At 37.8% G+C, this 23,530-nt stretch overlaps 1 protein-coding gene across 6 annotated transcripts in view; it reads left to right on the top strand.

The window, feature by feature from the left end:
- The window catches only part of NUP98 (nucleoporin 98 and 96 precursor), a 103,558-nt gene that overhangs the window by 15,536 nt on the left and 64,492 nt on the right, over nt 1-23,530 (top strand). For 4 of the 6 annotated variants that reach the window (XM_060159853.1, XM_060159857.1, XM_060159855.1 and 1 more), the window contains exons 3-11: nt 1,363-1,464; nt 1,572-1,748; nt 3,299-3,438; nt 5,104-5,211; nt 6,263-6,443; nt 8,105-8,268; nt 11,179-11,316; nt 13,514-13,652; nt 19,564-19,656. In XM_060159853.1, the coding sequence (XP_060015836.1) occupies nt 1,363-1,464; nt 1,572-1,748; nt 3,299-3,438; nt 5,104-5,211; nt 6,263-6,443; nt 8,105-8,268; nt 11,179-11,316; nt 13,514-13,652; nt 19,564-19,656 (1,242 nt within the window). The remainder of the gene's footprint in view (nt 1-1,362; nt 1,465-1,571; nt 1,749-3,298; nt 3,439-5,103; nt 5,212-6,262; nt 6,444-8,104; nt 8,269-11,178; nt 11,317-13,513; nt 13,653-19,563; nt 19,657-23,530) is intronic. The other 2 variants (XM_060159856.1, XM_060159858.1) reach the window with 1 other exon arrangement.

Genomic DNA, 23,530 nt, shown 5'->3' on the forward strand with positions numbered 1-23,530 from the left:
TGGCTGAGTTGGGTCTTTGTAGCTGCATGTGGGCTTTCTCTAGTAGCGGTGAGCAGGGGCTACTCTTCATTGCCGTGTATGGGCTTCTCAGTGCGGTGGCTTCTCTTGTTACGGAGCACGGGCTCTAGGCACGTGGGCTTCAGTAGTTGCGGCACACAGGCTCAGTGGTTGTGGCTCATGGGCTCTAGAGCGCAGCCTCCGTAGTTGTGGCGCACGGGCTTAGTTGCCCTGCGACATGTGGGATCTTCCCAGACCGGGGATCGAACCCGTGTCTCCTGAATTGGCAGGTGGATTCTCAACCATTGCGCCACCAGGGAAGCCCCCAGAGTCACTTTAAAAAAAAATTTTTTTTTTATTGAAATATACTTGATTTACAATGTTGTGTTAGTTTCTGGTGTATAGCAGCATGATTCAGTTATACACACATATTTTTTCAGATTCTTTCCCATTATAGTTCATTTTATAAGATATTGACTACATTAATAGTTCCCTGTGCTATACAGTAGGACCTTGTTGTTTATCTCAGAGTCACTCTTGGAGGTTTGTTCCCGAAATATATATATCCCATCATAGAACTATGGAATTAGAATCTCTGGGATTGGAAGTTGAACATGTGTATTTTGAAAACTTCCCAGGTCATTCTGATGTGCTCCTCTAATTAAGGACCATTCATCCCAGAGACTGTAGAGTATACGTTGTCTGGAGAAAATTTTAACAGTTTTTTGTTTCTTTTGTTTTTTTTTTTTGTTTGTTTTTTGGCTGCGTTGGGTCTTCGTTGCTGTGCGTGGGCTTTCTCTAGTTGCGGTGAGCAGGGGCTACTCTTTGTTGCGGTGCGCAGGCTGCTCATTGCGGTGGCTTCTCTTGTTGCGGATCACGGGCTCTAGGCACATGGGCTTCTGTAGTTGTGACTCGCGGGCCCTAGAGTGCAGGCTCAGTAGTTGTGGCGCACGGGTTTAGTTGCTCGGCGGCATGTGGGATCTTCCTGGACTGGGCTCGAACCCGTGTCCCCTGCATTGGCAGGTGGATTCTTAACCACTGTGCCACCAGGAAACCCAAATTTGATTATTTTTGTCTGTAGTTCATAGTAGCTTGGCACTTTTTTTTTTAAACCTATCAACATCTTTAACTTATTGAAAAGTTATAAGCTTTTTAACTTTGTTTCCTTACTTTACCCAGGACAATGAATAAAGTATGGCTTAATATCAGCTCTGTTATAAGTAGTCTGATGGAATTTTGAAAAAATAGTTTTTGGATTAGACCAGTGGTCCTGTTCAAATGCAGAATGTTAAGAAATATTAAAATCCTCTTTCATTGGGCCACCTGGTTTAGATTTTATTCTGACCCTGGATTTTGCTTTATCAGATACTGGTTTTGGCACTACTAGTGGAGGGGCATTTGGAACATCTGCATTTGGTTCTAGCAACAATACCGGAGGCCTGTTTGGAAATTCACAGACCAAACCAGGTAGGGGCTTTATTTGGAATACAGTTGGTTTATTCATAGCTGGTATAGGGCTTCACTTAGTGACTCCAGTCTGTTTAACCCTTTTTTTCCCCTCTCTATCTCTTCAGGAGGCTTATTTGGTACCAATTCATTTAGCCAGCCAGCTACCTCCACAAGCAGTGGCTTTGGGTTTGGCACATCAACAGGAACATCAAACAGCTTGTTTGGAACTGCAAGCACAGGGACCAGTCTCTTCTCATCCCAAAACAATGCCTTTGCACAAAATAAACCAACAGGCTTTGGGAGTAAGTAGTAAATCATTGGATTTCTGCATCTAACAATTTGATTTGCTTATTGAATGTGTTCTCTCTTCTCCTTTTCCCTGTGTTCACCCACCTCCTTTTCTCACCACATAGCAAAAACATGGGGAGAGGAAAACTCAAAATGATATTGAAAAGTTTAATAGGCTGGAAGGGAAGGGGTACATCTCTTCAAGAATGGAAGTCTGAGGGGCACTGGTATTTAAGGAATATGCAGAGGAAGAGGTACCTGATATAGAATGACCAGAGAATAAGATGAAAAGCCAGGTCAGAGTACTGTCATAGGTGTCAAGAAGGGAGAATTTCAAGGAGAAATATGTGTAGTTAACTGTAGTATACTGCAGGGGCACCTTCCTGCCTTTGTTTCGCTTTTGGTTTGAAGAGACTGAAGCAGGAATGGTAAGTACTGGATGTGACATGGTTACTCCTCCATTCCTTAGCCATGGCAGGTGTTTTTAATTGATGGCTTCTTTCTCTTTAAGTCTAAATGTGGCCCAGGGATACTTCACCACACAGTTCTTTGAGGCAGAAACACTGCTAGTTGCACAGGTGTGCCCTGTGAGTTGATGCCATTCCCAGCACTGGTATGGTAGAATAAGTAAGTTAGCCAGCTATCAGTATTTTACAAAGGGAAAGTTGTTTGAGGGGATGTTGAAATATTTAACCATGACAATATAAAATGCAATCTAAAATACTAATTCAAAAGACATATGCCTATTTACTTTATATATTAGGACATGTTTTTAGAAAAGAAATAGTATGATTGCCAGTGAGAAATCACATTCCTCTTAACTTGGTATGAGGATGTCACTTAATATTAAATATTGGCAAATAACTTTGTATTGCTTACTGCTATTTCTGGTACCATATGTGTAATTTCTTTAGAAGTAGTATCTTATATTTTGAAGAATACATTCCTTAGATTACAGTTAAATTCTCTGTTATGTATTTTTTTTTAAACTCAGCTATTTGGGAAAGTAGATTTATTACTATAAATGACCAACATGCCTACTAATTTTTCTAAATTATTTTTCTGGGTGAAATTTTATATTAACCTATGTGTGGTTACCCTAATGGGACCATTTGTTTGTTTTAAACGTTTTGGTTATATGTGGGTGTTTGTAATAATATATGTAAATAAAATATACTGTGACTCTTGTTCAGGTCTGTTGTGGTAAGGCATTGTCAGAAAGCCAAGTTCATTGAGCATCTGGTCTTACCAAGAGAAATAAGATAAAATATTTAATGAAACAATACTATTTCTTCTAACTTGTTGTTTAAGTATGCCCAAGGACTTTACAGACACTTAGCTGACTAAAGATTCAGATTTTGTTTCACGTCAAAGTTGTGAGCCTAGAACTGTGCGTGTCTGTATGAAATATCTGTTTGAAGGTACTTGCTAGGGAGATTGGAAAGATAGAAAACCTGAGGATTTGGAAGTAATGCTGCTCTAATGCCACAGGCCAATTCCAAGATAGCTTACAGATTCTTAAATTCTTTACTGTTACCATCCCATTTTTCTTTCTAATTTATAGATTTTGGAACAAGTACCAGCAGCGGGGGACTTTTTGGAACTACAAATACCACCTCTAATCCTTTTGGTAGCACATCTGGCTCCCTCTTTGGGCCAAGTAGTTTTACAGCTGCTCCTACTGGGACTACTATTAAGTTTAACGTAAGTATTGTCTTTCGATCTTTGTGTAATATTTTTGTCTCCTGTATGTTTTTTTGTAGGAGGAATCATAACATTTCTTCTCTTTCCAGTTATGCATAGCTTAGTCTCACTCTTCCTGAAATATGTGTTAAGAACAATATCTGGGAATAGTTGTATAGTAGACAGGAAGAGTCATGAAACATAAATCTAGATTATAATTTATATTTGAATTATGCTCAAACCAATTAAATTTGTATTCACAAGGTTGATTACAGTAGTAGTTGATTACAGTTCCCTGATGGCTTAGTGGTTAGGATTCCAGGCTTTCACTGTCGTGGCCCGGGTTCAATCCCTGGTTAGGGAACTGAGATTCCACAAGCCTTGTGGTGCAGCCAGAAAAAAGGAAATATCAGGTTGAGCTTGTATTTACTGTGTTCATAATTGGCCTCTGAATCATCAAACATTCTTTACAGAAGTAAAGAAGGAATGATGGGGCAAACTGTAAAAATCATTGAAAATAGGGCCTCCTTAAGGAGCTGTATGGAATAACTCATCAGTTTCTGTGTGCCAATTAGAAATAAAACTTTTGTGGTGAAATGACAAAATGAAGCAAATGAGTTTTGTGTTTTCTTCAGCTTTTTTGAGAGAAGTTGGATAGAGGGTTAGAATGAAAGATTCTGTTTATGAAAATACATGGAATACCACTTGATGTAAGATACTACTTGATGTGATTGTTTTGGAGATACTTAGGATAGGCTGGCAGTGCAGTTAGTCTAATGGAAATCTCTGGCAAATATAGGGATTGGCAAAACTTGTTAAAATTCTTCCAGAAAATGAAGAATTTCTTAGGCAGGGTGTTGAATTCATAATACTGAATTTAGAATCCTGAATTTAAAATAAAGTTAAATGTAAATGATAGAGAAAAATACTGTGTGTTGTCTCTTAGAAAGTACAGTAATTGAGAAAACTAACAATACAAGTAGGAATCTTTTTTTTTTGTGTGTGTGTGATATGCGGGCCTCTCACTGTTGTGGCCTCTCCCGTTACGGAGCACAGGCTCCGGACGCGCAGGCTCAGCAGCCATGGCTCACGGGCCCAGCTGCTCCGCGGCATGTGGGATCTTCCCGGACCGGGGCACGAACCTGTGTCCCCTGCATCGGCAGGTGGACTCTCAACCACTGCGCCACCAGGGAAGACCCTAAGTAGGAATCTTTAGTTACCTAGTGCCTTTTGCCTCATAAGCTTATGGGGGAAAAACCAGGCTTCCATATTTCATAAATGCAACAATAGTCACAAAGCAGACACTTCAGAGCAGAGTAGGAATTAGAACTCAGAAATAGAGGTTTAAATGTATATATTAGGTAAATTGGATAAAGCTTCCCTTATGCATATATTATTAAGTGTATTTTAGTAGATAATTGAATGGCTTCGTTATGGGATTAATCCCTGGGTTTTTGATAACTGTTTCTGAGATTGACTTATGCAGATAACCTTGATACAGGGAGAGATCAAGAATGCAGTGTATTTAATCAAGCACTCTTAAAACTGTCCCGTTAAGTAAAGAACCTAGGGGACTGGTTATAGAGTTCAGTCGTTGAAGAATTGTGTCTGGGAGAGTAGGGTTATAAAGCTTGAACTTAAACGTTTTCTTTAGACTTTCAGATTTGCCTTTATCTTCCTTTGCAGCCTCCAACTGGTACAGATACTATGGTTAAAGCTGGAGTTAGCACTAACATCAGTACCAAGCACCAGTGTATTACTGCTATGAAAGAATATGAAAGCAAGTCCCTAGAGGTCAGTAAAATGCATTACAGAGTATCACCCTAACCTTTTGATTCTATTGGGAAGCAGCTTTTTAAAATGTCTTTGATTATTTTTTAGGGTTTATGTAAAAAATTAAGATTAACCAATTTTTTTTCATTAATACATTATTTATAGATATTTGTTGTTTTAGGCAAGGATGATATTCAGCTTGTATGTACGGGTATAGTTTTACTAATAGTCTATTCTGATTGGCTGTTGCTCATACTACACTGGGCAGTGTGTGCACATGCATGTGTTTTTAGTAAACTCATGCAAAGTCATAAGTGTGCAACACAATAAGTAAATCATTATCAGCATCCCTGATGTCCCCTTTGGGCCCTGCCCCCAGAGTCACAATCCTCCCCTTCCAAAGGTAACCACTATCCTGACTGCCCATGTTTTGCCCATTTTTGAATTTTACGTAGATGGGATCTTATATTACGTACTCTTAAATCTGTCTTTCAGCATTGTGATGTTTATCCATGTTGTTGTGCGAAGTTATAGGTTGTTCATTATCATTGTTGTGTGATAGTTCGTTGTACATTTTGACTGTCATCTCTGGTTGTTGCTGTTGCTTCTTTTACATCCCAGACTGTGCTTGCTTCTTTGGAGTATACAGAAACACCCTTACTTGTGAGACAAAACTGTTAAACTTTATCTCTTCTTTTCCTGAGTTTTCTGAATTCCTCAGAATCATCCATCTTTTAATCAGCTAATCTTTACATTTGGGGTGGGAGTAGATATTATTGTCTAAATGAAAGTATTATTGTCTATAGAAGAAAATTGAAATTAAGATGTGGTTGGCTGGTCCTTTGGCCTGTAGTTTTATGGTAATTATGGTATGGATTTTAATGTCCATTATACACTGTTGAAAGTGTTTTTCTGTAATGATAGTAAGTTAACCATTCCGTAGTTTTCTGTTTTTTTAATCATGGTTCCTATGTGAACATAGAAATTGAATACTAAATGCAAGTATTATTTAGCCTCCTAAATAATTTTTTTGGCTGCATATTAATTTGGAATATGTTTTCACTTACTCTAGGAGCTTCGTTTAGAGGATTATCAGGCCAACCGGAAAGGCCCGCAGAACCAGGTGGGAGCAGGTACCACGACTGGCTTGTTTGGGTCTTCTCCAGCCACCTCCAGTGCAACAGGACTCTTCAGTTCTTCCACTACAAATTCAGGCTTTGCCTATGGTCAGAACAAAACAGGCTTTGGAACTAGTAAGCACTTGACATCATGTTGGGCCATATTGAGGAGGGACAGATAGCTGAAAGTAAAACATAATTGTCATTTTTGTGCTTAAGTGCTATGGAAAAAAATGATTCAGGGGTGCTAGAGGAATAGGAAATGCCTGGTATGTTTGTGGGGGGTGGGGAGAAATATAGTGTTAAGTGCAGATGATTAAGAAGGGCTTCACTGATAGGTGGTGTTTGATCAGTGACCTATCTGAAGAAGGTGAAGCATAAAGCTATACAGATTTCTGGGGGAAGAATATTCCAGCTGGAGGAAACTAGAAGTCTAGAAATCCTGAGTTTTTGCCAAAGGGGAGAGGACAAGGGGAAGTACTGGAGGATATAGGGGAATATATGTATGTGTGTGTGTATATATATATATATATATATATATATATATATTTTTTTTTTTTTTTTTTTTTTTTTTTTTTTTTTTTGCGGTACGCGGGCCTCTCACTGTTGTGGCCTCTCCCGTTGCGGAGCACAGGCTCCGGACGCGCAGGCTCAGCGGCCATGGCTCACGGGCCCAGCCGCTCCGCAGCATGTGGGATCCTCTCGGACCAGGGCACGAACCCATGTCTCCTGCATCAGCAGGCGGACTCTCAACAACTGCGCCACCAGGGAAGCCCTAGGGGAATATATTTTATAGGCCTTTGTGGGCCAGTGTCAAGATCTGAATTTTTATTTGAGTCAGGAAGCCATTAGAAGGTTTAGATAAGTCATGTGATTATGAATAAAGGATCATTCTGAAGGCTGCTGTATTAAGAGTAGATTGTATGGGGGCAAGGGTGGAAACAAATCAGTTAGAAAAGCTGTTGCCCTATCCACATGAGAGATGATGTGGCTTGCAGAGAATGGTGCTATGGTATGGTAAAAGTGTCAGATTCTGGAGCCAGTTTGAATGTAGAACCGATGGGATTTATTGATGGATTGATTTATGTGGGATGTGAAAGAGGGGAGTCTAGGATGATTACTAAATTACTTTATAAAAGTGTTACTTTTGCAAAAGTAATATACACATATGATTTAAAGTTCATGATATACAAAAACGTACATATCCAAAGGTCTTTTCTTTTTTTCCCCCTTAGCCACCAGTTTGCTTCTGTAGAAACAAGCAAAAGTTACATTTTTGAGGATAGCCTTCTATAGAGTTACATACACAAATACACAAATGAATACACGTTTAAATGGCATTTACATTCTTTTCAGTTTTGGTATTCTGTGATTTAGTTTAGCCATTATTAAGTATTGTTATTGTGTCACACCCTATGCTGGATATATTGCTATAAAGAGAAAGCCCCTGTTCTGAAGAAAAACTTAGTCTAACAAGGTTAACAATACACACATAGACTTTAAGTGTAGTGTGTTACCTTGTAAAATAGACGAAAAGCTGTGGGGTCACAAAGGAAGATTACTTAGCCCAGCCTGGGTTCTTGGGGTCAGAGTATTTTTATAGAAAGTCGAGTCTGAACCAAATCTGGAGTTACGTGAAGAAAGGTGGAAAATGAAGTGGTTATCCAGTTTGAGTAATGAATGAATGTAGGGTAATTTAGATATATAATCAATAACATAGACTATTGAAGTAACTAGATAATGTGAGGTTTGGCATTTCCCCCCACCGTTTATTTTTCCTTTTCTTTTCCTGAAAGGTACGACTGGATTTGGAACAAATCCAGGTGGTCTTTTTGGCCAACAGAATCAGCAGGCTACCAGCCTCTTCAGCAAACCATTTGCCCAGGCCATAACCACCCAGACCACTGGCTTTTCCTTTGGTAATACCAACACACTAGGACAGCCAAGCACCAACACCATGGTAAGGAAACAGGTCTTATTTGTAGAGCTAAGTAATGAGGCTTCTAATCATGTCAAATTAACAAGTTCTATCTCTACTGCAGTTCTTAAGGGTTGACGATACGTATGTGTAGTAAAGGGAAGAGAGCAAAAATCTTTGAATAATTAAGACATAGATTCTAGTCCAGGCTCTACTCCGTATTTAATGAGGGGCTATTGAACAAGTCACTTATCCTTTCTGGGCATATTTTCTCATCACTAATCGCTGCGTAGTGTGCTAGAATTGGCCATCCTGAAGCTATACCTTAGGACATTGACTCCAGGCATTCTGTAGAGTATAGGAGAAAATATTTATAAACTACTGGCTCTGTTTCAGAAGGTTCTTTCAGCTCATTCCCTTAAGTGGAATCAGGCAAAGAAGTTTAGTTCATTAAAATAAATAAGAGAGAACTAAAACTTAGAGCCATGTTGGATAATTGCTACTTCTGTCCAGATAGTAGAAGAGAAAGTCCTTATAGTCATGAGCAGTTTATTTCTAGGGACTCTTTTAGGGAAGTATAAAATTAAAGGTAAATTTGAGGTATGATTTATTGATTAGAATCCTTGGGATATACCTGGTTTTAAAATTAGAGATACTTTGCCTGATTAAAAAATAAAAAGTACAGGTAGACCCAAAAATCTTCAAAATACTGGCAAATTGAATTCAACAACATATAAAAAGGATTATACACTGTGACCAAGTGGGATTTATCCTAGGAAGGTTGGTTCAACGTATTTTCATATTAATGTAATAAACCATAAAGTAGAATAAAGTACAAAAGCCATATTGTCACCTCAGTAGGTAGAGAAAAGACATTTGACAACCTTTCATAATAAAAACACTCAAAAAGGAATAGAAGGGAGCTCAGAATAGCCAGAACAGTCTTGAAAGAAAAGAAAGCTGGAGTGATGAAGTGATGAAGACAGTGTAATACTGGCATAAGGCTAGACATATAAAATCAGGGGACTAGAATTGAGAGTCCAGAAGCAAGTCCTCATGGTTAATTGATTTTCAACAAGAGTACTAAAACAGTTCACTACGGAGAGAATCTTTCAACAAAGAGTGCTGGGATAATGGTTTTCCACGTGCAAAAGCACGAGGTTGGACCTTTTCTTTATACAATTGTGGTAACTATAAAAGCTTAAAATGGATCAAATGTAAGAGCTAAAACTATAAAACTCATAGAAGAAAAGGAGTTAGGCAATGATCTGTTAGATAGTACACCAAAAGCAAAAGCAGCAAAAGGGAAAAATAGATTGGGCTTCTTCAAAGTTAAAAACTTTGGTGGGTCAAAGGGGATACCATCAAGAAAGCAAAAAGAATACCTGCAAATTGGAGAAAATATTTTCAAGTCATATATCTCACAAAGGACTTGTGTCCAAACAATTAAGAACTCTTATAATTGAATAATAAGACAGACCATTAAAAAATGGGCCGAATACTTGAATAGACATTTTTCCAAAGAAGATAAATGACTAATAAGCACATGAAAAGGTACTCAATGTCAGTAGGCATCAGGGAAACTGCACTTCAAAACCACAGTGAGATATCACTTCATATCCACACTAGGAAGGCTATAAACAAAAAGAGAGACAATGATAATGAATGTTTTCAAGAATTTGGAGAAATTGGAACCCTCATGCATTGCTGTTTGGAATATAAAATAGTGCAGCCACTTTGGAAAAATTTGGCAATGCCTCAAAATGCTAAATGTAGAGTTAACATATGACCCAGCAGTTGCACACTTTGGTATTTCCCCCAAGAGAAGTGAAAACACAAGAACTTGTATACAACTGATCATAATAACTAAAAGGTGGAAACAACCCAAATGTCCATCAGTGATGAAGGGGTAAATGAACGCGGTATATCCATACAGTGGACTGTTATTCAGCCATTAAAATGGAATGAAGTACTGATACATGCTACAACATGGAGAGACCTTTTAAACATGCTAAGTGAAAGAAGCCATTCACAAAAGACCACGTTTTGTATGATTCCACTCATATGAAATGTTCAGAATGGACAAATCTATGGGAACAGAAAGTAGATTAGTGGTTGGTTGCCTAGGAATGGGGAGTGACTGCTAATGGGTCCAGGGTTTCTTTTTAGAGTGATCAAAATTTTCTGAATTTAGAGTGGGGATGGTTGCATAGCACTGAACATAGAAAAAACCCACTGAATAGTCCACTTTAAATAGGTAAACTTTATGGTATGTGAATTATATCTCAATAAAGCTGTTTAAAACACTACGTTGAATTCTCAATTCAGCTATAGCCCACTAATTAAATATTTTTCTTTTGTTGACTAATGCATAAAAAAATCTTTAAACATTGGATGATACAAACTTTGCTTATTTGAAATTGTGTAGTTTATCATAACAAATGAAGACTTAACATTACACTACTGCCTTTGTTCAGATTAATTTTATTATTTTCAGCTGATTATTTTCAGTTATTTGATTCAAAGTCCATTCCCCAGCTCAGTATTAATACGTTCTTTTGGCATAACTCTGAAAATGAAGCACCCTGTCATGGCATTTTGTTTTCAGTGTGGCAACCCTGTTACCTCTTAGAGCACAAGAGTTAGTATAAGGTTTTTATAGCTGTCCAGGACTGTGTTGCTCATGAGGCTTAGATACAGATACGAATTTCTGGTCCTTCCACTTAGGGGCTGTGACATCTTGGGCAAGTTTTTAACTGCTCTGAGCCTTATTTTCTTTTGGAAAACGGCCCTGCGTTTCAGGGTTGTTGTGAAGAAAAGAAATGTTCTATATATTTAGCATAATGTCTGTCACATAAACTTAAAAAAATGGCAACTATTATTAATAATCTAAGACTTTTAAAGACAACTGACTATTGTAGGTTTTCTTGTAATCTAGACTACCTTTTACAGGGTTTATTTGGAGTAACCCAAGCCTCACAGCCGGGAGGTCTTTTTGGGACAGCTACAAACACCAGCACTGGGACAGCATTTGGAACGGGAACAGGTCTCTTTGGGCAGACCAGTACTGGATTTGGTGCTGTTGGTTCGGTAGGTTTTTGCAGTTGACTGTAACTTGAAGATGTGTATAAATCTGTTAAAGGAATTTCTAAGAAAAATCTGTCTTTTGGGAATTCCCTGGTGGTCCAGTGGTTAATACTCAGTGCTTTCACTGCCATGGGCATGGGTTCAAGCCCTGATCAAGGAACTAAGATCCTACAAGCCACGGAACACAGCCAAAAAAATAAATAAATAAATTTTAAAAAAAGAAAAATAGGGATTCCCTGGTGGCGCAGTGGTTGAGAGTCCGCCTGCAGATGCAGGGGACGCGGGTTCGTGCCCCAGTCCGGGAGGATCCCACATGCTGCGGAGCGGCTGGGCCCGTGAGCCATGGCCGCTGAGCCTGCGCGTCCGGAGCCTGTGCTCCGCAACGGGAGAGGCCACAACAGTGAGAGGCCCGCATACTGCAAAAAAAAAAAAAAAAAAAAAAAAAAACAACAGAATAAGAAAAAAGAATGCTGAATTTAAAAAAGAAGAAAGAAAAGTCTGTCTTCAAGTATTCTTTTGGGTTATAGTGTATGATTTGATACTGATAGTAACTGAAAGCTATTTGGTAACTTAAAAATAGGCAACTTATTATAGGTTTATTTTCAAAAAGTAAGTTCTTTTTAAAACTTGTTTGTTTCAATACTTATGTGGAGTTTACTTCTTTTAGTAAAATTTCACTCCCGTTGGTTAAATTGTTGAGTTTAAGTTGAGGTGCTTTTGCTCTTAAAATCAGGTTTTTTTTTTTTTCTTTTTTAAATAAATAAATAAATATTTATTTATTTATTTTATTTATGGCTGTGTTGGGCTTTCGCCGCTGCACGCGGGCTTTCTCTATTTGCGAGGAGAGGGGGCTACTCTTCGTTGTGGTGCACAGGCTTCTCATTGTGGTGGCTTCTCGTTGCGGAGCACGGGCTCTACGCATGCGGGCATCAGTAGTTGTGGCACGCAGACTTCAGTAGTTGTGGCTCGTGGGCTCTAGAGCGCAGGCTCAGTAGTTGTGGTGCACGGGCTTCGTTGCTTCACAGCATGTAGGATCTTCCTGACCCAGGGCTCAAACCCAGGTTCCCTGCATTGGCAGTCAGATTCTTAACCACTGTGCCACCAGGGAAGCCCCAAATCAGGTAATTTTAAATTCCTATTTCTAACTTCTATTTTGGGTGATAAGTTAGTATCGTATTTGTTAATTAAGTAGTTTTGGTGGTGATCAAGTTGTTAAAATTGTTGGTATTCTGAAGGTCTTCATGCCACTGGAGGCTTAACTGAATTTTTTTCCTTGTTAAGTCATTTAAGTAAAAAATTACTATATAGGAATACACTTGACCTAAAAAACAATAGTAAATACCACTTAGAGAAACTATATGTCTGTATTATGTACGCATTATAACAAGCTTTGAACTTCAGTTTAAAAAAAAAAAAGGAAAAGTTCCCAAATCATGTGGTTGTTTTCATGGAGATTGAAATCTATTATTTCTTATTTGAGGTGAGAAATTGAGAAAATTATCTAATGCTTCAGAAAGTTATTTTTTAACAACTTTATTGGGTTATAATCCATTTGCCATGCAATTCACCCTTTTAAAGTTTAAAATTCAGCTGTTTTTAGCATATTCACAGATCGTGCAGCTATCACCATAGTCAATTTTAGAACATATTTGTCACCCTAAAAAGAAACGTCATCCCCATTAATAGTCACTTCTCATTTCCCCCAAGTCACTTCAGGCCTGCTGTCTATGGATTTACCTATTCTGGACATTTCATATAAATGGAGTCACATCTTTTGTGACTTGTTTTACTTAGCATAATGTTTTGAAGTTTCATCCATGTTGTAGCATGTTTAAACTTTTTACTGTAACTCTTTCTACTGGCACGTTAAATACATGATAACGTTTCTGTTACCAGGTAAAAAATATTTGATTGACTTGTTGTTGTTGTTGTTGTTTTCTTTGTCTCACTGAAATATTATGTTTGATGAAGTGTTACCATTAACTTCTCAAGCCAGGAGCATTCTGTCTTGTTAATCTTGCTCAGATTAGTATGTTCTTCTGATAGTTATTCATCCTTCTTTATACCTTTTTTATAAAAATTATGATATCTTCTCTCCCTTACCACACACCCAATCCAGTGTACCTAAGGTAACCTCTGTTTCCTGTTTGGAGTGTATCTTTATACTACTTAATATTTTCCTGTGTTGTGTTCTTTTTAGACCCTGTTTGGCAATAACAAGCTTACTACATTTGGAACCAGCACAACCAGTGCTCCTTCGTTTGGTACAACCAGTGGCGGGCTCTTTGGTAACAAACCAACCCTGACTTTAGGAACCAATACAAACACTTCCAATTTTGGTACATATAAAAAGCAGGTTTGACTCTCTTAAAGTTATACTGACTATACCACACATTCTCCTGATTCATATTATTGGGAATATTTTAAAATTCTCAGGTAAGCTGTGGCTTGATATGAGGTTCCAGAGGGAAAGGTTTAAAATCAAGCACTTGGGTTGAGATGCCTGGAAGAGATGTATGTAAATTGCCTTAACTAATTTATATTCTCTTGACTCCCTGCTTTGGATAAAATGGGGCATTCAGCACATGCAGTAGCAGTACTGTGCAGAATGTTGGTTCTCTAATGGAGGTAGATTTTTTTCAAAATAAGGAATCATTTTCTTTGGATTACCTCACCAATAATTGAGAAACAATAAGTGAAACACATTTGCTTGAGATAACACATTCTGTTAGGCCAGGTTTCAAGCAGGGAAGTAGTAAACAGATGAGATTAGATGATTCTTTTTTTTAACTTTCTGTTGTTGTTTTGTGTTTTGTTGTTTTTTTGAGATTTAATGATTCTCATTGGAAGTTGAAGCCTCTCTGATTTGGGGGACTGTTCATTAGTTTTCCTATAGCTGTGTGTATTTTTGAATACATGTTCATTGGAAGAAATTTGGAAAATATATGTAAGATTGAATAACAGAAAAACAAACCTTATACTACTTTCCAGAGATATGCTGGAAAATTTTAAATTCGTTTAATAGAAACATTATTTCTATTATTTTAACTGTCTTTTATAACTCCCTAATTAAGTTTTCAAACAAATTCAATGTATTTTGAGATAAATCATATATGAAAAGTTCATTTCATTACCAAGGGGAATAGTGGTTGAAATATTTGTTTTAAGGATTTCATGTGCCAGATGCAACATTAGGTTCTGGATATCTAGTGGGTGATGAGTACAAACATATGGCCATTTGCCGTAAGTCAGCAGTTACAGTTTTTCAGTGAGTTTTTTTTTTTTAATAAATTTATTTAATTAATTTTTGGCTGAGTTGGGTCTTTGTTGCTGCGCACGGGCTTTCTCTAGTTGTGGAAGCGGGGGCTACTCTTCCTTGGGGTGCGTGGGCTTCTCGTTGTGGTGGCTTCTCATGTTGTGGAGCGTGGTCTCTAGGCGTGCGGGCTTCAGTAGTTGAGGCTCACGGGCTCTAGAGCACAGGCTCAGTAGTTGCGGCGCACGGGCTTAGTTGCTCCGTGGCATGTGGGATCTTCCTGGACCAGGGCTCGAACCCGTGTCCCCTGCATTGGCAGGCGGATTCTTAACTGCTGTGCCACCAGTGAAGCCCTTCAGTGAGTTTTTTTAATGATCGTGTACTGGAGAAAGAGGCTACATTAAGCATCCATTGGAAAGTTATATGTGTTCATGGAAATATGAACTATGTGAAGGAGATAGATAGGTCCTTGTCAGGTGCCAATTCCTAAATTAATGTTTTGATTTGAGTTTTATAACCCCTTTTGTTGGGTTCATTCATTCCTAGTAATGATTATCATTCTACCTGTAATTCTTTTTGGCTGTGCTCGATGAAAGAATGGTTTTGAGGCAGTAGACTTGGTTAGCATGGATATCAAATTTTGTGTATTTGTTTCTTATCTATGAAGTAAGATGGGAAAGATACTTAAGGGTTAAATCAGTGTTTTTCAGCCTTTTTTTTTTTTTTTTTTTAAATCACTGTCACTCCCTCTTCCCCAGAGAGACTTTGTAGACCTTTTTCCTCTTAAAAATTATCTTCTGGGCTTCCCTGGTGGCGCAGTGGTTGAGAGCCGCCTGCCGATGCAGGGGACACAGGTTTGTGCCCCGGTCCAGGAAGATCCCACATGCCGCGGAGCGGCTGGGCCCGTGAGCCGTGGCCGCTGAGCCTGTGCATCCAGAGCCAGTGCTCCACGATGGGAGGGGCCACAACAGTGGGAGGCCTGCATACCGCAAAAAAAAAAAAAAAGGAAAAAAAGAAAATGCATGTTTTTTGATAGCATACTTCACGTTCAGAATTAAATATATTTTCTATCTGACAAGGTGCTTATGTAGGCTATTGATTTGAAAATGAAAACTCTCATCTTTATTTGATATGCCTCACTACTTATGTGCTGAATTTGAATTGTCCTTTTTTTTTTTTAAATCCTTAATGTTGACCTAGTACCTGGCATAGACTAGGTGCTCACTAAAAGTTTATTAATGAATAAGTGGGGCCCTGAGAGGAAAGATTCCCTATACAAGTAGGGGTTGCAGGGTGGCAAGTTTTGTTTTACTCTTGGGTGAACTTGTCATTCCATTACCACCCCAGAGGGATCCAGATCTAACTAAGACTTTCTTTGATGTTCCTGTTGTCTTGGGAAGCTGTCAACTTTGGTGTTGTGGGCAGAGATGATCTTCTGATTTGGTAATAAGTCATATAACAAATCTGGAAATGGAATAAGGTTACACAAAGATTTGTAGTATCATATCATTGTTGGTTGCACGTTACCCAGTATGGGATTGTGTTTCATTATGATGGTGATTAATCCACAGAGTGAAAAGGTTCATCTACAATTGATGTTGCCACATCCATAAGTCATTCTTTAGAGTCATCAGTTCATTTTCTTAGTAATTAACCTAACAGGGACTAGTTTAAGGTTAAGTGAATGAATAGAATTGTTTCAGGAGAGAAATTACAAGCAGGATGTCAGCACTTGTGAGCAACAGTTTAAAGAGGTTGAAGATCTTTTGGGTATCGATAAGATGGTACTTGGTAATAAATTATTGGTTCCTCATGCTATATGGTTAAGGGGACAGTTTAGCTCTTTGTGTACATAGACATCTGATATTTTAAGCGTTTTTTTTTAATTGAGATATAATTGACATGTAACATTATATTTCAGATGTATTGGGTGGGCCAAAAAGTTCGTTTTTCGTAAGATGGCTCTAATAGCACTTAGTTGTCTAACTTCATTTGAAACAATTTTGTTAGATTGTATGTGACAGCATGCATTTGAAAAAAGACTTATCAAAATTGGTGAATTTTTGTGTAGCCATTTTAATATTGAAGATGGAAGAGAACAACATTTTCGGCATATTATGCTTTATTATTTCAAGAAAGGTAAAAACGCAACTGAAACGCACAAAAAGATTTGTGCAGCATATGGAGAAGGTGCTGTGACTGAAAAATGTGTCAAAAGTGGTTCGTAAAGTTTCATGCTGGAGATTTCTCACTGGACAATGCTCCACGGTTGGGTAGACTAGTTGAAGTTGATAGCAATCAAATTGGAACAATAATTGAGAACAATAAACGTTAAACCACGCGGGAGACAGCCGACATACTCAAAATACCAAAATCGAGCTTTGAAAATCACTTGCACCAGCTTGGTTATGTTCATTGCTTTGATGTGTGAGTTCCACATAAGTTAAACGAAAGAAACCTTCTTGACCGTATTTCCACATGCGATTCTCTACTGAAACGTAATGAAAACATTGCGTTTTTAAAACAAATTGTGATGGGCGATGAAAAGTGGATACTGTACAACAATGTGGAACGGAAGAGATCGTGGGGCAAGCGAAATGAACCACCAACAACCACACCAAAGGCCGGTCTTCATCCAGAGAAGGTGATGTTGTATATATGGTGGGATTGGAAGGGAATCCTCTATTATGAGCTCCTTCCGGAAAACCAAACAATTAATTCCAATAAGCACTGCTCCCAGTTAGACCAACTGAAAGCGGCACTTGATGAAAAGCGTCCAGAATTAGTCTACAGAAAATGCATCATCTTCCATCAGGATAACGCAAGACCACGTGTTTCTTTGATGACCAAGGAAAAACTGTTAAAGCTTGGCTGGGAAGTTCTGATTCATCCGCCATATTCACCAGACATTGTACCTTCAGATTTCCATTTATTTCGGTCTTTACAAAATTCTATTAATGGAAAAAAATTTCAATTCCCTGGAAGACTGTAAAAGGCACCTGGAACAGTTATTTGCTCAAAAAGATAAAAAGTTTTGGGAAGATAGAATTATGAAGTGGGCTGAAAAATGTCAGAAGGTAGTGGAACAAAAGGGTGAATATGTTGTTCAGTAAAGTTCTTGGTGAAAATGAAAAATGTATCTTTTATTTTTACTTTAAAAACTGAAGGCACTTTTTGGCCCACCCAATACAATGTAATGGTCCAATATTTGTATAATTGTGAGATGATTACCACAATAAGTCTAAGTAACGTCTGTCATCATATATAGATAGAAAGTTTTTTTTCTGCTTACCCCTATGTTTCCTTCTAGGAGTTTTATGATTTTAGATCTTATATTCAAGTCTGTAATCCATTTTGTTTATGTTGTACGATAATGGTCCAGTTTTATTCTTTTACATGTGGTTGTCCAGTTTTCCCAACACCATTTATTGAAGACTGTCCTTTCTCCATTGTATATTCTTGGCTCCTTTGTCATAAATTATTGACTGTTAATTAATTAATTGTTCTTAATTTTACTTTAAAGTTGTTTTGAAATAACAGAGTTGATAAACTTTTGTCAGTAAGAATCTGTGGAAATGTGTGGTATAAACAGTGTAAGCTGGGACTTACTTCCCTCCTGTGGGTTTGAGGTAGTTCACTAGTATCTTGTTTTCTGCTGTTTATGGGGTTGGAAGATCCTTTTTGGTTAAATTTTAACTCAGAAAGACAACATCTCCAAGTACATTTTCTGGGTTTTTTGGTTTTTTTTCTTTAAAGAAAATTGATTGTGCTTGAGTGGGCAGTACTCCATTTTTGTGGCCATAGCTGTTAGAAAAATTGAAGAAAAGACTTAATGCATGAATTAAATGTATTGAAAGTAAGTCAGGTTACTTGCTTAGATTTTTAAATGACATTAGAAATATGTTTTCAAACTGTATAATTCTTTAACTTTTGTTCTTTACATTTTTCATTCATATATAAATTCAAATATTGGCCTGACAAAGTATAATCTTAGTTGGTGACACTGACATATATTCCAAGACACTTTCTTTATTCTGTTATGTTGAACTTGTTCACCTCCATGATACCTTTTTAAAAGACTTCAGGTGTACCACAAACAGGATTTGCTGGCCAGTGATTGGGGTTTTTTTCCTCTTATCAAAAGAGATTAATGATATGTTCATTATCATTTGTTGATATTTAGCTCCAAAAGGAGTACAGAAACTGTGCACACATCTGAACAAAAGAGAAATAATAGCAGTAATGTGATGTGTAGGTGTCTTTGTGGGGAGACTTGTGGATTTTAGAGGGGAATCACAGGATTTTCTCTAAATGTTGGGTCATAGTGAAAGAGGATGGTTTGTTCAACTCTCCATCATCTCCGATAATGAAACAATTCAATTCAAGAAAGGTTATTCATAGATTATCTTCTCTTTTTAACGTCAGCTAGCTGAGTCCTCGAATGCTCCTATGAGCTGTTTGAGTCTGACTCCATTAACGCTCCTCATGTGTGATCAGCCACACATTACTATTCATACAAGGTCCATCTGTTCAAAACAAAAGCTGCTGTAGAGATTTTTATAGGTAATCTTCTCTTAGCAAGAACCTTTAGGTTCAGTGAAGTGTCTTTGTTGACTGTCTTATTTTTTAGTGAAAGTTTGGGGGGATTAATTTTTCTTCTACTAATTAAACATGAAACATAGAATGGAGGCTTTGAGTATTACGAAGGGAATGTTCCCCAAGCTCAAGCACAATCACTTTGCTTTAATATTGGGTATTATCCTATATTGAATTGATACTTCAAGTCTAAAATATAATTAAGTAAATAGGAAGACTGTGGGATCTGTTTATACTTACTTAAACTTAAACATTAAATTAGCCTACCATTTAGGATTTCTAAATATCAAAAAATGAAGGGATGCAAAACTTAGGGTCAGACTGCTTTGTTTGAAATTCCCTTGTACAGGACATTGAGAGTTGTGTTAATGTACAGTCCACTCATTCTTTTGTCCTTCTAGGGTTTGGCACAAATACCAGTGGGAATAGTATTTTTGGAAGTAAACCAGGACCTGGAACTCTGGGAGCCGGGCTTGGTGCAGGATTTGGAACAGGTAAGGAACTGTACCATAAGATTTAGGAAGTGATACAACTAAATCTAATTGCTGCAACTTAAGACCTTTGTTTGATCATATACATGGAAATAAGAGGCCTAGATTTTCATTTTCACAAATGGATTTAGAAAACATTCCCATATGCTTTACCAGATTTTAAAATGCTGGCACATTTATCTTAGAGGCTGTCTGTTCCTTTTGTACAAAATGTTCGTCCTCTGATAGTCCTGGTGTGCCTGGGATTTTCAGTACTTAATGTGTTATGTCAGAAGATACACATATTTTGAATTTTGGTCAGTCTTGCCAATTTTTAATTTGCCTTCCAAAAAGAATGCCAGTTTGCATTTTTGCTCATATTTTATAAAAGTGCCCATTTTTTCATACCCTTTCCATATTGTTGGGCTTCTTCATCTTTGTGTGCCTGATAGTGGAAGTTGGTATGTTCTGATTTACACTTCACTGATTACCGGTGAAGGATACCCTTGTGTATGTTTACTGGACATTTGAATCTTTCAGTTCTCTATTCATAATCATTGTTGATCATTGTTTCTTTATTTTTGATAACGTTTTATATATTGTGGATATTAACTCTTTTGGGTCGTATGGTAAACTTCTTGAGCCTTTGAGCTTACTCAAATTCTACTACATATATTTTGCAAGAAATAAAAACTAAAAAGCTGTAGTTTTTTGTACAATGTGATCCTTAAACTTAAGCAGAATATAACATCTGACATCATGTTCTCTTCTAATCCCAGAAGGAAAATTAACTTTGGTGTGGTCTTTTTCAAGGTAGTTTGATGCTAGACAGCTTATGAACCATAAACCTAAGCTGGGATAAGATGCTGCTCTAATGTCTGTTACCAGATATTTCCACTCAGTCTTTGTTTATCATTTAATTTTGTTTGTGATATCTTAATGTACAAGTTTTATTTTTATGTGGTCAAAGTTGTCATTCTCTCCTCTTTGGCTTCTGGGTCTTGCAGATTATGATTAGCAGTGCTTTATTTCTGTAGTTTAAGATTATAAAGTCGCCTATAACTTTTTTCCTGATGCTGTTGTCTTCTGTTCTACAATAATGTAATACCTCAACCTCTTTATTTATTTGAATATATTCGGTTTTCCTTGAACAGTTGTACCTCACAGACGATGAATCTCATTTTCACTGCTGTTATATAATCCTAATTCATGCTTTGCCCATATAAACTAAAAGCCAAATAAAATTAATAAAGAATTTTACACCCCCACCTTAGCAGCAATAGATCATGTAGGGAAACGAGAATTGTGAATCACTGAGTACACACTATTGAAATTCTTTGGTGGTCACGTCTGCTAAAGCAGACTTTTGGCTCTGAGAGGAATGTGTCTGGAGACTATCAGATATAAATACCCACATTAATGAATTCTGCATTTCATGGTATCACAATTAGGATAACATTGTAGCTTTGGACTGCGTTTTAGGGGGTCATTAGCTAAGTGGGTATTCCTATGTAGATAGCTTCTTGTTTTGAATGATAGAGATTCAAACTCATACCTCAACAGAAGTACATTTTCATGTAACATAGGCCTTTGGGTACTTCATGAGTAGTCGACTGTAGAAACCTTAAGTGTACAAATACATAAATTTTTTGTACACCTAGATTTAAGTGACCAATCTTAGTGTAAAATGTTTTATATTATCCTTTGGTGTATGATTAAATCATGGGTGCATCAGTTTCTTGTTTCACACAGGTATTAACTGTCATTAGCACTATCAATAGTATGCCATTTTCTTGGTAGTTACTTAGTAACAATACTGAGAAGTTTTAGTTCTTAAAATTTTCTATGAAGCCATAAGTTTAAGGGTACATCTAGTAAAGTTTGTTACACTAAGATATACACAGAAAAATCTACCCAAAGCTAATAGGTACCATAGATAAAATTAAATTCTAACATTTATTAGAAAATCTCAATAAAGTATAACCATTTTTATTTATTCTTTGAGCATCCTTAGAGTTTTTAGGACCACTGTTACCATGGTGCCACCAGTATATCTTCCTTATGACTCCTACAACTACCTGTAAATATAACACAATTCATAAATTGACATTATTATACATCAGAATGTCCCTCAACTTGTGTAAGTCCTTTCACTAAGTATAAAAAGCCATTTGTACATAATATAAGACTGATCTGGATAAAATACATGTTTTTGTTATTTTGTAGGTTATTGAAATATAGTGATTTTTAGACTGTTTCATGATTCTTCCTTCAGGGCTAATGCAAATACACACCCATCCAGAACAGAAATTTTTATCCATTTTATATATTCAGGTTTCATCTAAGCCTTTTGTTTAGGGGTGGTAAGGAGGTTTTGTTCTCTGGGAGAAAAAAGAAGAATCCTGAAATTTTTACTGTAAACCATGTTCTTTAAGGGAGTAATATAGGGACTTCCCTGGGGGTGCAGTGCTTAAGAATCCGCCTGCCAACGCAGGGGACATGGGTTCAAGCCCTGGTCTGGGAAGATCCCACATGCCGCGGAGCAGCTAAGCCTGTGCGCCACAACTATGGAGCCTGTGCTATAGAGCCCACGTGCCACAAGTACTGAAGCCCACGTGCCTAGAGCCTGTGCTCCACGACAAGAGGAGCCACTGTAATGAGAAGCCCACGCACCGCAACGAAGAGTAGCACCCACTTGCCACAACTAGAGAAAGCCCACGCGCAGCAATGAAGACCCATGCAGCCAAAAATAAATAAATTTTTTCAAAAAGGAAGTAATATGGGCTTCCCTGGTGGCGCAGTGGTTGAGAGTCCGCCTGCCGATGCAGGGGACGCGGGTTCGTGCCCCGGTCCGGGAGGATCCCCCATGCTGCGGAGCGGCTGGGCCCGTGAGCCATGGCCACTGGGCCTGTGCGTCCGGAGCCTGTGCTCCGCAACGGGAGAGGCCACAACAATGAGAGGCCCACGTACCGCAAAAAAAAAAAAAAAAAAGGGAGTAATATAATTTTAGTTTTTCTTGGAATTTTCACCAGTTTCTAATGGGTTGGAACTTTAAAAGGAGTCTTATTCCCTGTTTCAAAGCTGGGTTTTTTAAGGTGAAATAATCCCATTGCTATATTGTTATCTTATTATTATTAGTGAGAGTTGGACAGTTAAGGAATGCTTTGTTCATTTAGGAGTCATCCTCATTAATTTATATTGTAATGCATTCTCTGAGTGTAAACTTCCTATCCTTTTTTTGGGGTTGCAATCTCAAGACAGTTTCCATTCGATATTTTTGACCTCCAAGTATTATATGTTTGAAGTGATTTTCCTGGTAAACCATATCTCTGTCAAGAAACATTTGTATGTTAAAAAGAACTTCAGGGCTTCCCTGGTGGTGCAGTGGTTGAGAGTCTGCCTGCCGATGCAAGGGACACACGGGTTCGTGCCCCGGTCCGGGAAGATCCCACATGCCACGGAGCGGCTGGGTCTGTGAGCCATGGCCGCTGAGCCTGCACATCCGGATGCTCCGCAACGGGAGAGGCCACAGCAGTGAGAGGCCCGCATACCACAAAAAAAAAAAAAAAAAAAAGAACTTCAGATCTTCCAAATTGCCATTAACTTTTTCTTTGGGGTGGGGGAGGGATGGAAAAATGTTTTTAATTTATGCCAATAACTTATCCTAAAAAAACTAAATTCTTCCCACTTTACACTTTAAAATCATTGCCAACAGCACGGTCCATAAGCAAGATTCATTAAGCTTTAAAACATTACAGGTTTCTGCAGCGGCCTTCTCCCTGGTGAAGATAAGTTCTTATTTCATCCACAGATTTAGGCTGAAACTTGAATCTGTTTAGTAACCTCATCACAAGGCATTCAGCTTTTTATAAAACAAAAAAAAAATTGTCGGAAATAG

This window comes from Lagenorhynchus albirostris, chromosome 9 (genome assembly GCF_949774975.1).
Source record: "Lagenorhynchus albirostris chromosome 9, mLagAlb1.1, whole genome shotgun sequence".
In the NCBI taxonomy this organism is placed as follows: Eukaryota; Metazoa; Chordata; class Mammalia; order Artiodactyla; family Delphinidae; genus Lagenorhynchus; species Lagenorhynchus albirostris.